Here is a 13,877-nt window from a genome sequence, read left to right on the forward strand (position 1 = left end):
GAGCTGTGAAGTAATTGTGCTATCGGGCGGAGAAATGGCAGATGGAATTTAACCCAGACAAATGCGAGGTGATGCATTTTGGTAGATCCAATTCAGGTGGAGCTATAAAATAAATGGCAGAACCATCAGGAGCTTAGACACAGAGATCTGGGCATGCAGGTCCACAGTTCCTTAAAAGTGGCAGCACAGGTGGAAATAGTGGTAAAAAAAAATCATATGACATGCTTGCCTTCATCGGACGGGGTATCGGGTATAAAAACTTGCAAATTATGTTACAGTTATATAGAACGTTGGTTGGGCCACATTTTGAATACGGTGTCCAATTCTGGTCACCACATTACCAAAAGGACGTGGAGGCTTTGGAGAGAGTACAGAAAAAGTTTACCAGGATGTTTCCTGGTATGGAGGGTTTTAGCTATGAGGAGAGATTGAATAAACTGGGATTGTTCTCCCTAGAGAGACGGAGGCTGCAGGGTGAACTGTTAGGAGTTCATAAAATTGTAAGGGGTATAGGTAGGGTGAACAGTTGGAGGACTTTTCCCAGGGTGGAAATGACAATTACAAGGGGGCACAAGTTCAAGGTGAGGGGGGATAGATTAAGTGGAGATGTGCACGGCAAGTTTTTTTTTTACACAGAGTGGTGGTGGCCTGGAATGCAGGGCCAAGTGAGGTGGTTGAGGCAGATACGTCAGCGACCTTTAAGACTTATCTGGATAGACACATGAACAGACAGGGTATAGAAGGATATAGGCAGCTGGTCTAGATAGGATACGTGATCCGTGCAGGCTTGGAGGGCCGAAGTGCATATTCCTGTGCTGTATTGTTCTTTGTTACCACACCCCAAAATCCAAAATAAACAAACCCGAATTATTGTAGAATCCATCATTCATCCCTCTGAGCAAATTTCACCTTTTCCAGGATCAGAATCTCCAGAAGGTCCCCCACGCAAAACTGAGACTCAGGGTGGAGAATCTGACCTCCAACCCAACAAGACCCGTCTCCGAGCAATCAGCGAGGCGGAGGCTCAAGCATCTGCCCCCACACCAGCCTGCAGCTCCGGCCAATCCGACACCCCGAATATGGCTTCTAGGACCAGGATCCACATCCACATGCAGAAACCCAGAAATGGTGCTGAACGTCGTCCTCCAAAACCTTTCCATCTTCGGGCAGGACCAAAACATATGTACATGATTCGCAGGGCCCCTCTCACATTGCTCACAGACATCCTCCAACTCACCCCCCCACCAGCCGGCTCATCCGAGACTTTGTAAGGTGCGCCCTGTGCACTATCTTCAGCTGTATGTGCCCCAGCCTCACACACGAGGTCGAGGCGCTTACCCTCTGCAACACCTCACACCACAATCACTCCTCCAGCGCCGTCCCCAAGGGCGGCACGGTATCACAGTGGTTAGCACTGCTGCTTCACAGCACCAGGGTCCCAGGTTCGATTCCCAGCTTGGGTCATTGTCCGTGTGGAGTTTGCCCGTTCTCCCCAGTTCTGCGTGAGTTTCCTCCGGGTGATCCGGTTTCCTCCCACAAGTCCTGAAAGATGTGCTGTTAGGTAATTTGGACATTCTGAATTTTTCCTACGTTAACCCAAACAGGCGTCGGAATGTGGTAACAAGGGGATTTTCACAGTAACCTCCTTGCAGTGTTAATGAAAGTCTACTTATGACTGTAACAAAGATTCTTCCTCCCACTTCGCCTTAACCCCCTCCAAAATCCTCCCATAAATCGATGAGACATCCCCCCACCCCCCGATGACAGCATCACCTCCAACAACGATGAGGCAGACGCTATCGGGAAAACCTGTCTTGCAAAGTCCTGCACTGCACTTGCATATATCGAAACGTTACCCCCCACGCCTACCAAACATCTCGCTTAACTTGTCCAAACTCGCAAACAGCCCTCCCAGAAACAGATCCTTCATTTCCTTAATCCCCCTCTCTGTCTATCCCTGGAACCTTGCATTAGGTTATTTGGACATTCAAACTTCTCCCTCCGTGTACCCGTACAGGCGCGAGAATGTGGCGACCAGGGGATTTTCACAGTAACTTCATTGCAGTGTAAGCCTACTTGTGACAATTTGAGAACCCAATTCATTTTTTCCAATTAAGGGGCAATTTAGCATGGCCAGTCCACCTATCCTGCACATCTTTGGGTTGTGGGGGTGAAACACAGGCAAACACGGGGAGAATGTGCAAACTCCACACGGACAGCGACCCAGAGCCGGGATCGAACCTGGGACCTCGGCGCTGTGAGGCAGCAGGGCTAATCCACTGCACCACCGTGCTGTCCTCTACTTGTGACAATAAACCGACACACCCGACAGAGTACCCTTCGTCGTCCAGTACTTCCCCGGAGCGGAGAAACTACGACATCTTCTTCACAGCCTTCAACACGTCATCGATGAAGATGAACATCTTGCCAAGGTGCGAGCTCCACCTATATGTCGTCACCGGAAGTCCTCCAGACCCACCGCAATGTGGTTGACTCGAACTGCTGCTCTGAAGTGGCCCAGTGAGATGCTCAGGTGTATAAAACTGGTACAGATAAAAAGCGGTTCAAGGTGGCTGCTCACCACCAACTTGCCAAGGGCGATTAGGGATATGCAGCAAATACTGGCTTAGCTAGCGACGCTCACATCTCATGAACGAGTGACAAAAAAAACCTCCACAAACTGCAATGCAAGCCAAGGAAACTTGCTGTGACAGAAGCTTCATTCTTTGAGAAATCAGAGTCTGCTTTTACATCGAGAGAGCACCCTCCAAAAATAAAATCCCCTCTTATTCTGGTTTTAAGTGTTGCCATTTTTAAAGTGGAATTGAGAATTAAGAACTATGTTACTATTTCCTTTTAGTCTTTCTGATTTATTCATTACTCATGCTTTACAATTTACATCCTGCAATAAAAGTAAGGTTATTTTTAGCCTGTGTAAAATATGCTGGCAGCAATTTTTTTTAAAAAATGCTCTCAAGTCTATTTATTACATCAATAGTTGAAGGGTTCCCTGCCTGTGGAAGGCAATGCTTGCACTGAACTTGAGCTCAAAGCACTGGGTGTGAGCCCAGATTATTAGAATCTCAATAAGGGACTGCCTCCAGAGACAGTCCAAACAGGAGGTTAGGCAGTTCTAATGTATAGCAGTTAGACAGCAATAGGGGATTGACAGAACATCAAAGTATACTGATTGCAGGAGGACAAACAGAGGCTGATACAATGCAGAAATGAAGGTGAAGGGTTGTATCAGTCACATATTGGTAACAGAGGGGAAACTCAGACCATTTCCATTATAAAAGCTCCTCTCGTGCATTGAAGGCAGACATTTTCAGTCAGCTAATTCCAGGCAGGACAGAGATGACAACTGGCCCCTAGGCCCCAGAATTAGTCTGGTCACTGCTCTGCTGGAAGGGAGTCTGTTGTAGACTGGGAGAAGAACAGGTTCTGGGGTGACACCTCTTGTAAAGCAGCCCTCTGACACTCAGCACGGAGGCTGACACGTGGCAGGGGCATCCAGGCGTACCAGGATTTAGCACCACCAGGGAAGGGGTAAAGTTAGAATCATTTATGCCACAGGAGAAGGCTAATCAGCCCATTGAATCCATGCCAGCTCTTTGTGGGGCAACACAATCAGTCCCATTCCCCTGTTCTATCCATGTGGCCCACCCAGTTACTTGTGATGGGATTTGAACTCGAAACAGCTTCACAGCGAGTGGTTAGGATCTGGAATGCACTGTCTGAGAGTGTGGTGGAGACAGATTCACACAGTGAGTGGTTAGGATCTGGAATGTACTGTCTGTGAGTGTGGTAGAGACAGATTCACCCAGCGAGTGGTTAGGATCTGGAATGTATTGTCTGAGAGTGTTGTGGAGACAGATTCACACAGCGAGTGGTTAGGATCTGGAATGTACTGTCTGAGAGTGTGGTGGTGACAGATTCAGACAGTGAGTGGTTAGGATCTGGAATGCACTGTCTGTGAGTGCGGTGGAGACAGATTCACACAGCGAGTGGTTAGGATCTGGAATGTACTGTCTGTGAGTGTGGTAGAGACAGATTCACCCAGCGAGTGGTTAGGATCTGGAATGTACTGTCTGAGAGTGTTGTGGAGACAGATTCACACAGCGAGTGGTTAGGATCTGGAATGCACTGTCTGAGAGTGTAATGGAGACAGATTCAATTGAGGGTTTCAAGAGGGAATTTGGATCATTACCTGAAAAGGAAGAACCTATAGGATCACAGGAGGGGAGGGCAGCATGGTGGCTCAGTGGTTTGCAATGCTGCCTCAAGGTGCCATGGACCTGGGTTTCTATCCCAGCCCCGGGGGGGGGGGGGTCACTGTCCATGTGCACCCCACAACCGAAAGACGTGAAGGGTAGGTGGATTGGCCATGCTAAATTGCCCCTTAATTAGGAAAAAAAGAATTGGGAACTTTAAATTTATTTTTTAAAAGGATCACAGGAGACGGGAAAGTGACACTCGGTGCATTGGTCATTCGGATTGCCAGAGCAGGCACGATGGGATGAATGGCCTCATTCTGCACTGTAACCAATCTGTGACAAGATGATGTGCACCTGCTATCGTCGGCTACCAATCCGCCAATAAATGCCTCAGCTTTATGGCAGAACAGATGGACCAGAATACAAACTGGGCGAGGTTGGTGCAATAGAGAGGGCACTTGGAGATTGAATCGTAGGTCTCACACCAAGGCAGGGAGAGGGTATGGAGAAAACTAGGAGCAAATCTTTAAAGATTCTCAATCTACAGAAGAAACTTCCAAAGCACAGTCAGCACCTTACTACAATCTGCAAATCTACAATAGAGTTGGCAGCACAATCCTGGGATTAGATAACAGAGCAGGAGTATGCAGATAACAGGTCACGAGCAGGTTGTACTCGACACTGCACCTGTGGGTGTGACCACTGCTGCAGCTTCACTGCTCCAAGCCCCGAGTGGAAATCAAGGAATCACAATTAATTTGCAGCAGTGTGTGAGAACACCGACTGTGATCCAGAGATAAACATATCATTAAACGTATGGCAGCATATGGTCACCCTAGAAAGGCACAGAATGGTAACCACAAACGAGAAAGAAAGATGGATGGTCAGGACACAACATACAAAGTGTCAAAAAACAGATACATTTGTGTACCTGTGTGCACAGTGTTACAAGCACCCCCTCCTGCTTGCACAGGGTCAGAGCATCCCACCCTCTCGTGCACAGGGTTACAGGCCCCTCTCTGCGTTCACTTGCTCGGGGCTACAGGCACACATGCACATACACTCAACTACAGATCCACACATGTGCGATTAGAGAGCTTCCTACATACTCGATAACAGAACCTTGCACGTACAGGATTACAATGCCTATACTCGCGCCAAGAGGTCGGGGACAAGAGGCCCCCATGCGCGCTCGGGGACAAGAGGACCGGCGTGCGCGCACCGTGCACAAGCACTCAATTACAGACCCTCACTCACGGCGCACGCGATTACAGACCCCCACGCACAGACGCACTCGAATACAGTCCCCAAAACACCCAATCACAGGCCCACGCTCACGCGCGGACACCCGATTACAGGCCCGTGCTCGCGCAGACACCCGATTACAGGCCCACGCTCGCGTGGACCCCCGATTACAGGCCCACGCTCGCGTGGACCCCCGATTACAGGCCCACGCTCGCATGGACCCCCGATTACAGGCCCACGCTCGCGCGGACCCCCGATTACAGGCCCACGCTCGCGCGGACCCCCGATTACAAATACAGGTGTACTCGATTATACAGACCCACATACACACAGGCCCACACACACGGGTGAATTCTATTACAGACTCACGCACACACTATTGCAGAGCCTCACACACACACGATCACAGAGCCACATATACACACACATGCTCTTGATTACAGACCCTTACACACAGGCGCACTCAATTACAGACCCATAACACACAGACACACTTGATTACAGGCCCATAACACATAGACGCACTTGATTACAGACCCATACACACAGGCTCAATCGATTACAGACCCATACACACAGGCACACTCAATTACAGACCCATAACACACAGACACACTTGATTACAGGCCCATAACACATAGACGCACTTGATTACAGACCCATACACACAGGCTCACTCGATTAGACCCATACGCACAGGCACATTCGCGTACAGACCCATATACACAGGCACACTGGCGTGCAGACCCATATACGCAGGCGCACTGGCGTACAGACCCATACACACAGGCACACTCGCCTAGACACATACACACAGGCACACTCAATTACAGACCTCCACAAAATAATCTTAATTGGATCCATGCACACATTCGATTAACAGATCCACACACCCACGTGCGCACTCATTAACAGATCCAGACACACATGCACTAGATTACAGACATACACACCCACATGTGTACTTGATTACAGACCTACACACATGCTCACTCGATTAATAATAATCTTTATTATTGTCACAAGTAGGTTTACAGTAACACTACAATGAAGTTACTGTGAAAATCCCCTAGTTGCCACACTCCAGCGCCTATTCGGGTAAACAGAGGGAGAATTCAGAATGTCCAATTCACCTAACAGCACGTCTTTCGGATCTTGTGGGAGGAAATCGGAGCACCCGGAAGAAACCCACGGAGACACGGGAATAACATGTAGACTCCGCACAGTTACCCAAGCCGGGAATCAAACCTAGGTCCCGGGTGCTGCGAAGCAACAGTGCTGTGTTGTAGAGACCATGCATTGCCAATTAGACACACGCACAATTACAGACCCACTGGAACACTTGATTACACACACACACACACACTATTACAGATCCTAACATATACATACATCCAATAATCCCTGCAGTGCTAAAGGAGGCCATTTGGCCCACCAAGTCTTTACCAACCCCTGAAAGAGCGTCCTACTTAGGACCATTCTCCTGCCCATTTTCTGTAACCCCACTTACCCTTTGGACACGGAGGGGCAATTTAGCATGGCCAGTCCCCCTAACCTGCACATCTTTGGACTGTGGGAGGAAATTCGGGCAGACGTCAAGAACGTGCAAACTGCACACAGATGGCCACCCAAGGTCAGAATCGAACCCGGGTCCCTGGCGCTGTGAGGTAGCATAGCTAATCACTGTGGTAACACACACAGGTGACAGACATCCAGGATTACATACATGCACACATGTCCCGGATTGAACGCAATCCTGGATTAATCATCCCGCATTACAGACATGGGCCCACTCATCCCGCATTCCAGGCACAGTCCCACTCATCCCGCATTCCAGGCACGGTCCCACTCATCCCGCATTACAGACAGAGACACACGCGCACTCAGCCTGCATTACAGACAGACACACACGCACACTCACCCCGCATTACAGACACATGCGCACTCAGCCCGCAAATACAGACAGTCACACATGCGCACTCAGCCCGCATTAGACAGACACACACGCGCACTCAGCCCGCATTAGACAGACACACGCGCACTCAGCCCGTGTTACAGACACACACGCACACTCAGCCCGCATTAGACAGACACACACGGCTTCAGCCCGCATTACAGAGAGACACGCGCACTCAGCCCGCATTAGACAGACACGCACACTCACCCCGCATTACAGACACACACACACATACACACACACGCGCACTCATCCCGCATTACAGACACACACGCACACTCATCCCGCATTACAGACACACACACGCACTCAGCCCGCATTAGACAGACACACGCGCACTCAGTCCGTGTTAGACACACACGCACTCAGCCCGCATTAGACAGACACAAACGCGCTCAGCCCGCATTACAGACAGACACACACGCACTCAGCCCGCATTAGAAAGACACGCGCACTCACCCCGCATTACAGACACACACACGCGCACTTAGCCCGCATTAGACAGACACGCGCACTCACCCCGCATTAGAGACACGCGCACTCACCCCGCATTACAGACACACACACACGCGCACGACCCCCGCACTACAGACAGACACACACGCGCACTCATTCTGCATTAGACAGACACACACGCACACTCATCCCGCATTACAGACATACACACACGCAAACTCATCCCGCATTACGGACAGACACACACGCAAACTCATCCCGCATTACGGACAGACACACACACGCACTCATCCCGCATTACAGACACACACGCGCACTCATCCCGCATTACAGACACGCACACATCCCGCATTACAGACGCGCACACATCCCGCATTACAGACGCGCACACATCCCGCATTACAGACGCGCACACATCCCGCATTACAGACACGCACACATCCCGCATTACAGACGCGCACACATCCCGCATTACAGACGCGCACACATCCCGCATTACAGACGCGCACACATCCCGCATTACAGACGCGCACTCATCCCGCATTACAGACGCGCACTCATCCCGCATTACAGACGCGCACTCATCCCGCATTACAGACGCGCACTCATCCCGCATTACAGACGCACACACATCCCGCATTACAGACGCACACACATCCCGCATTACAGACGCACACACATCCCGCATTACAGACGCACACACATCCCGCATTACAGACGCTCCCACATCCCGCATTACAGACGCACCCACATCCCGCATTACAGACGCACACATCCCGCATTACAGACGCACACACATCCCGCATTACAGGCGCACACACATCCCGCATTACAGACACACACACATCCCGCATTACAGACACACACACATCCCGCATTACAGACACACACACATCCCGCATTACAGACACACACACATCCCGCATTACAGACACACACACATCCCGCATTACAGACACACACACATCCCGCATTACAGACACACACACATCCCACATTACAGTCACATCCCGCATTACAGACACACACACATCCCGCATTACAGACATACACACATCCCGCATTACAGACACACACACATCCCACATTACAGTCACATCCCGCATTACAGACACACACACACATCCCGCATTACAGGCACACACACATCCCGCATTACAGGCACACACACATCCCGCATTACAGGCACACACACATCCCGCATTACAGGCACACACACATCCCGCATTACAGGCACACACACATCCCGCATTACAGTCACATCCCGCATTACAGACACACACACATCCCGCATTACAGGCACACACACGTCCCGCATTACAGACACACACACGTCCCGCATTACAGACACACACACGTCCCGCATTACAGACACACACACGTCCCGCATTACAGACACACACACGTCCCGCATTACAGACACACACACATCCCGCATTACAGACACACACACATCCCGCATTACAGACACACACACATCCCGCATTACAGACACACACACATCCCGCATTACAGACACACACACATCCCGCATTACAGACACACACACATCCCACATTAGTCACATCCCGCATTACAGACACACACACATCCCGCATTACAGTCACATCCCGCATTACAGACACACACACATCCCGCATTACAGACACACACACATCCCGCATTACAGACACACACACATCCCGCATTACAGACACACACACATCCCGCATTACAGACACGCACACATCCCGCATTACAGGCACACACACATCCCGCATTACAGGCACACACACATCCCGCATTACAGGCACACACACATCCCGCATTACAGACACACACACATCCCGCATTACAGACACACACACATCCCGCATTACAGGCCACACACATCCCGCATTACAGGCCACACACATCCCGCATTACAGGCACACACACATCCCGCATTACAGGCACACACACATCCCGCATTACAGACACACACACATCCCGCATTACAGACACACACACATCCCGCATTACAGACACACACACATCCCGCATTACAGGCACACACACATCCCGCATTACAGGCACACACACATCCCGCATTACAGGCACACACACATCCCGCATTACAGGCACACACACATCCCGCATTACAGGCCACACACATCCCGCATTACAGACACACACACATCCCGCATTACAGACACACACACATCCCGCATTACAGACACACACACATCCCGCATTACAGGCACACACACATCCCGCATTACAGACACACACACATCCCGCATTACAGACACACACACATCCCGCATTACAGACACACACACATCCCGCATTACAGACACACACACATCCCGCATTACAGACACACACACATCCCGCATTACAGGCACACACACATCCCGCATGACAGACACACACACATCCCGCATTACAGACACACACACATCCCGCATTACAGACACACACACATCCCGCATTACAGACACACACACATCCCACATTACAGGCCACACACATCCTGCATTACAGACACACACACATCCCGCATTACAGGCACACACACATCCCGCATTACAGACACACACACATCCCGCATTACAGGCACACACACATCCCGCATTACAGACACACACACATCCCGCATTACAGACACACACACATCCCGCATTACAGGCACACACACATCCCGCATTACAGACACACACACATCCCGCATTACAGGCACACACACATCCCGCATTACAGGCACACACACATCCCGCATTACAGACACACACACATCCCGCATTACAGGCCGTCTCTGTCCTTGTGACTCTCTCTCTGGCTCTAGGCCCCAGCCCTCTCTCTTCAGCCTCTCTCGCGGACAATCCCCTCCCGGACCCCGAGTCCTACCTGCTTCTGCCGGCCACCTCCCTGCTCGGGGGGGGGGGGGGGGCGTTCAGACCCGGCGGGAAGCCCCGCTCCGGCCTCCCGGCTTCATTCCGCCTTCGCTCAATAACATCCTGGAGCCGGGCCCCCCCAAAGCTCCATCCGCCTCTGCCATTGGTCCGCCACCCAGCCCCATCCGCGCCGCCCATTGGCCGGTGGACCGGGCCGGTGTCATCCTCTCAGCCGTCCGGGCGGCCGCGGTGTCTCACCCTACACCCTCCGGCCTTTCCGCGCGGCCCTGCCTGCGGAGTTACCCGGCAACGCCCGCCCCGCCATCCACAGCCTGCAGCTTCCCTCCGGTCCCCGCCTTCACAGCCAGGGGCTGCGATGAAGGGTGGGCGAAGCCGGGCCTTTCTCGGCGCCGCTGCGGTCGGCATTGGGCAGCTTCACCCGCGTACTGCATTCTGGGCGCCCAGCGCCGCCATAGCTGCCGGCCGGAGCCGCAGGGAAACCGGGCGGCTCAGAGGGAGCATTACCCCCATCGCCTCGCACAGCGGTTCCCTTTTTCAAAAACCCCACGGAATTATCCTCAAAAGATTTCTCTTCCCTCCACACATAGAATCCCTACAATGCAGAAGGAGGCGATTCGGCCCATCGAGTCTGCACCGACCCTCTGAAAGAGCATCCGACTCGGCCCACTCCTCCACCCTGTTCCCACTTAACCTGCACATCTTTGCACTGTTGAAGGAAACTGGAGAACTCGAAGAAAACCCATGCAGACAGGGGGAGAACTTGCAAACTCCACACAGTCACCCAAAGCTGGAATCAAAAGATTGGTCCCCGGTGCTGTGAGGCAGCTGTGCTAACCACTGTGCTGATGTTGAGGTAGACTAAGCACATGCTGCAAAGTCTGTTCTCCGTGGCTCATTCTCTCCCCAGAACAAGTCGTCAAGTCAGCCTGTCACTGGAGGCTATAGCCTCGGGGATATCACTACACATGGCTGACTTGGAGACCCTCCCGCTCCTACTGCCTGCCGCAGGTGTGTGATTTGCAGGCTGATAATCAACCTGTTCGGCCCCGTTATGAACACAGCTTCCTTGACTGTCAAGTCCTGGAGTGGGACGGGATGCTACCCACTGGCCCACAAGATCTGTTAACAGGTTTCACCACCTCATAAAGTAAAGTTACCGTAGTCCCGGATGATCACATGCTGTTTTCCCCTTTGTTGGGGAGCGCTGACTGGTGGTGATATAACCTGAGAATCATCATACCTCAGGTAAGGAGCAAGATTGAGAAGGCTGGGTCTTCGTGACTTTAATGGAAGGATATATATTGGCTTGGACACTGGTGAGTATGATGATATGCCTATGGGCTATATCATAGATGGATGGTGTGCGATCTCCAACCAGCAGTTGGCGGTACAGATACACCATGTGGTCTCTCGACCAAGGTCATGTGACCTGTGACTCCAACATCTGGCCATCTTGAAAAGAAGATTGAGAGGGTAATAAGACATACAAGTGAATGGTCAGTGCTAGGTGCAAGTTCCAGAGGAGTCATCAGCAGACTCCATGATAACGTGCTCTGACCTGACAGATTGCTATCTTACCACACAAGACTCAATAAAAGATTCTGGTTTGGAGAAGTCAAAATGTTTGGTCGATTCCTTCGTAAGGTATAAAGGACCAAACACAATAGTGAGAACTTCCCTGCTTGTTCAAATAGCATAATGAGATAAGATATCAAACTGAGGCCCCTTCAGCCCTCTCAAATTGGATGAGAGAGATCCCATGACATTATTTCGAACAAGAGCAGGGGAATGCTTGCTGTCCTGGTCAACATTCAACCCTCAATCAACTTCACAAAAACAGATTATCTGGTCATTCTTGCACTGGTGTGTGTGTGCACGTTTGCTGAGTGTAAATGCGTTGTCACATTTCCTGCAGTCACATTTTCACAGTGGGTGCACTTCAAACATACTTTTTAAAAAATATATATTTTATTCAAATTTTTTTTTTCCGGCCAAACAAAACAGTACAAAAATTTTTCCCTTTTACAACAATAAAACAATATAAATAATAGTGACCGTTTTTAACAAATAAATAAATAATATATAAACTAAATGGCAACTGCCATAACAAAAATAATAGCTCTCCCAAATAATAAAGTCAAACAAGCCAATATACATATCCAAGTAAAAATATCTATACAAAAACACCCCTGAGGACCCACCCGAGCCCTCCCCCCCCCCCCCCCCCCCCTCCCCCCCTGGGTTGCTGCTGCTACTTTCCCAGTTCCTTTATCGTTCTGCGAGATAGTCAATGAACGGTTGCCACCGCCTGGTGAACCCTTGAGCCGAACCTTTTAGTGCGAACTTTATCCGTTCCAGTTTTATAAACCCTGCCATGTCGTTTATCCAGGCCTCCACGCCCGGGGGTTTGCTTCCTTCCACATTAACAATATCCTTCGCCGGGCTACTAGGGACGCAAAGGCCAAAACATCAGCCTCTCTCGCCTCCTGCACTCCCGGCTCTTCTGCAACCCCGAATATAGCCAACCCCCAGCTTGGCTCGACCTGGACCCCCACCACCTTTGAAAGCACATTTGCCACCCCCACCCAGAACCCATGCAGTGCCGAGCATGACCAAAACATGTGGGTGTGGTTCGCTGGGCTTCTCGCGCATCTCCCGCACCTATCCTCTACCCCGAAAAATTTACTGAGCCTTGCTCCGGTCATGTGCGCCCTGTGCAAGACCTTGAATTGTATCAGGCTAAGCCTGGCACACGAGGACGAAGAGTTTACCCTGCGTAGGGCATCTGCCCACAGCCCCTCTTCGATCTCTTCCCCCAGCTCTTCTTCCCATTTTCCCTTCAGCTCATCCACCATAATCTCCCCCTCGTCTCTCATTTCCCTGTATATATCTGACACCCTACCATCCCCCACCCATGTCCCCAAAATCACTCTATCCTGAATCTCCTGCGTCGGGAGCTGTGGAAATTCCTTCACCTGTTGCCTCACAAAAGCCCTCAATTGCATATGCAGAAATGCATTCCCCTGGGACAACCCTTATTTTTCCGTCAGCGCTCCCAGACTCGCAAACGTCCCGTCCAGGAACAGATCCCTCAGTTGCACAATCCCTGCTCTCTGCCATGTTCTA

At 51.0% G+C, this 13,877-nt stretch overlaps 1 protein-coding gene across 2 annotated transcripts in view; it reads right to left on the reverse strand.

Moving 5' to 3' along the window:
- The window catches only part of LOC140394332 (hyccin 2-like), a 139,804-nt gene extending 128,839 nt beyond the window's left edge, over nucleotides 1-10,965 (reverse strand). Inside the window, exon 1 of one of the 2 annotated variants that reach the window (XM_072481531.1) lies at nucleotides 10,744-10,965. In XM_072481531.1, coding sequence (XP_072337632.1) covers nucleotides 10,744-10,928 — 185 coding nt within the window. In that variant the 5' untranslated portion in view covers nucleotides 10,929-10,965. The remainder of the gene's footprint in view (nucleotides 1-10,743) is intronic. The other variant, XM_072481522.1, reaches the window with a different exon arrangement.
- Nucleotides 10,966-13,877: the final 2,912 nt, after the last annotated feature.

This window comes from Scyliorhinus torazame, chromosome 2 (assembly GCF_047496885.1).
Source record: "Scyliorhinus torazame isolate Kashiwa2021f chromosome 2, sScyTor2.1, whole genome shotgun sequence".
NCBI lineage: Eukaryota > Metazoa > Chordata > Chondrichthyes > Carcharhiniformes > Scyliorhinidae > Scyliorhinus > Scyliorhinus torazame.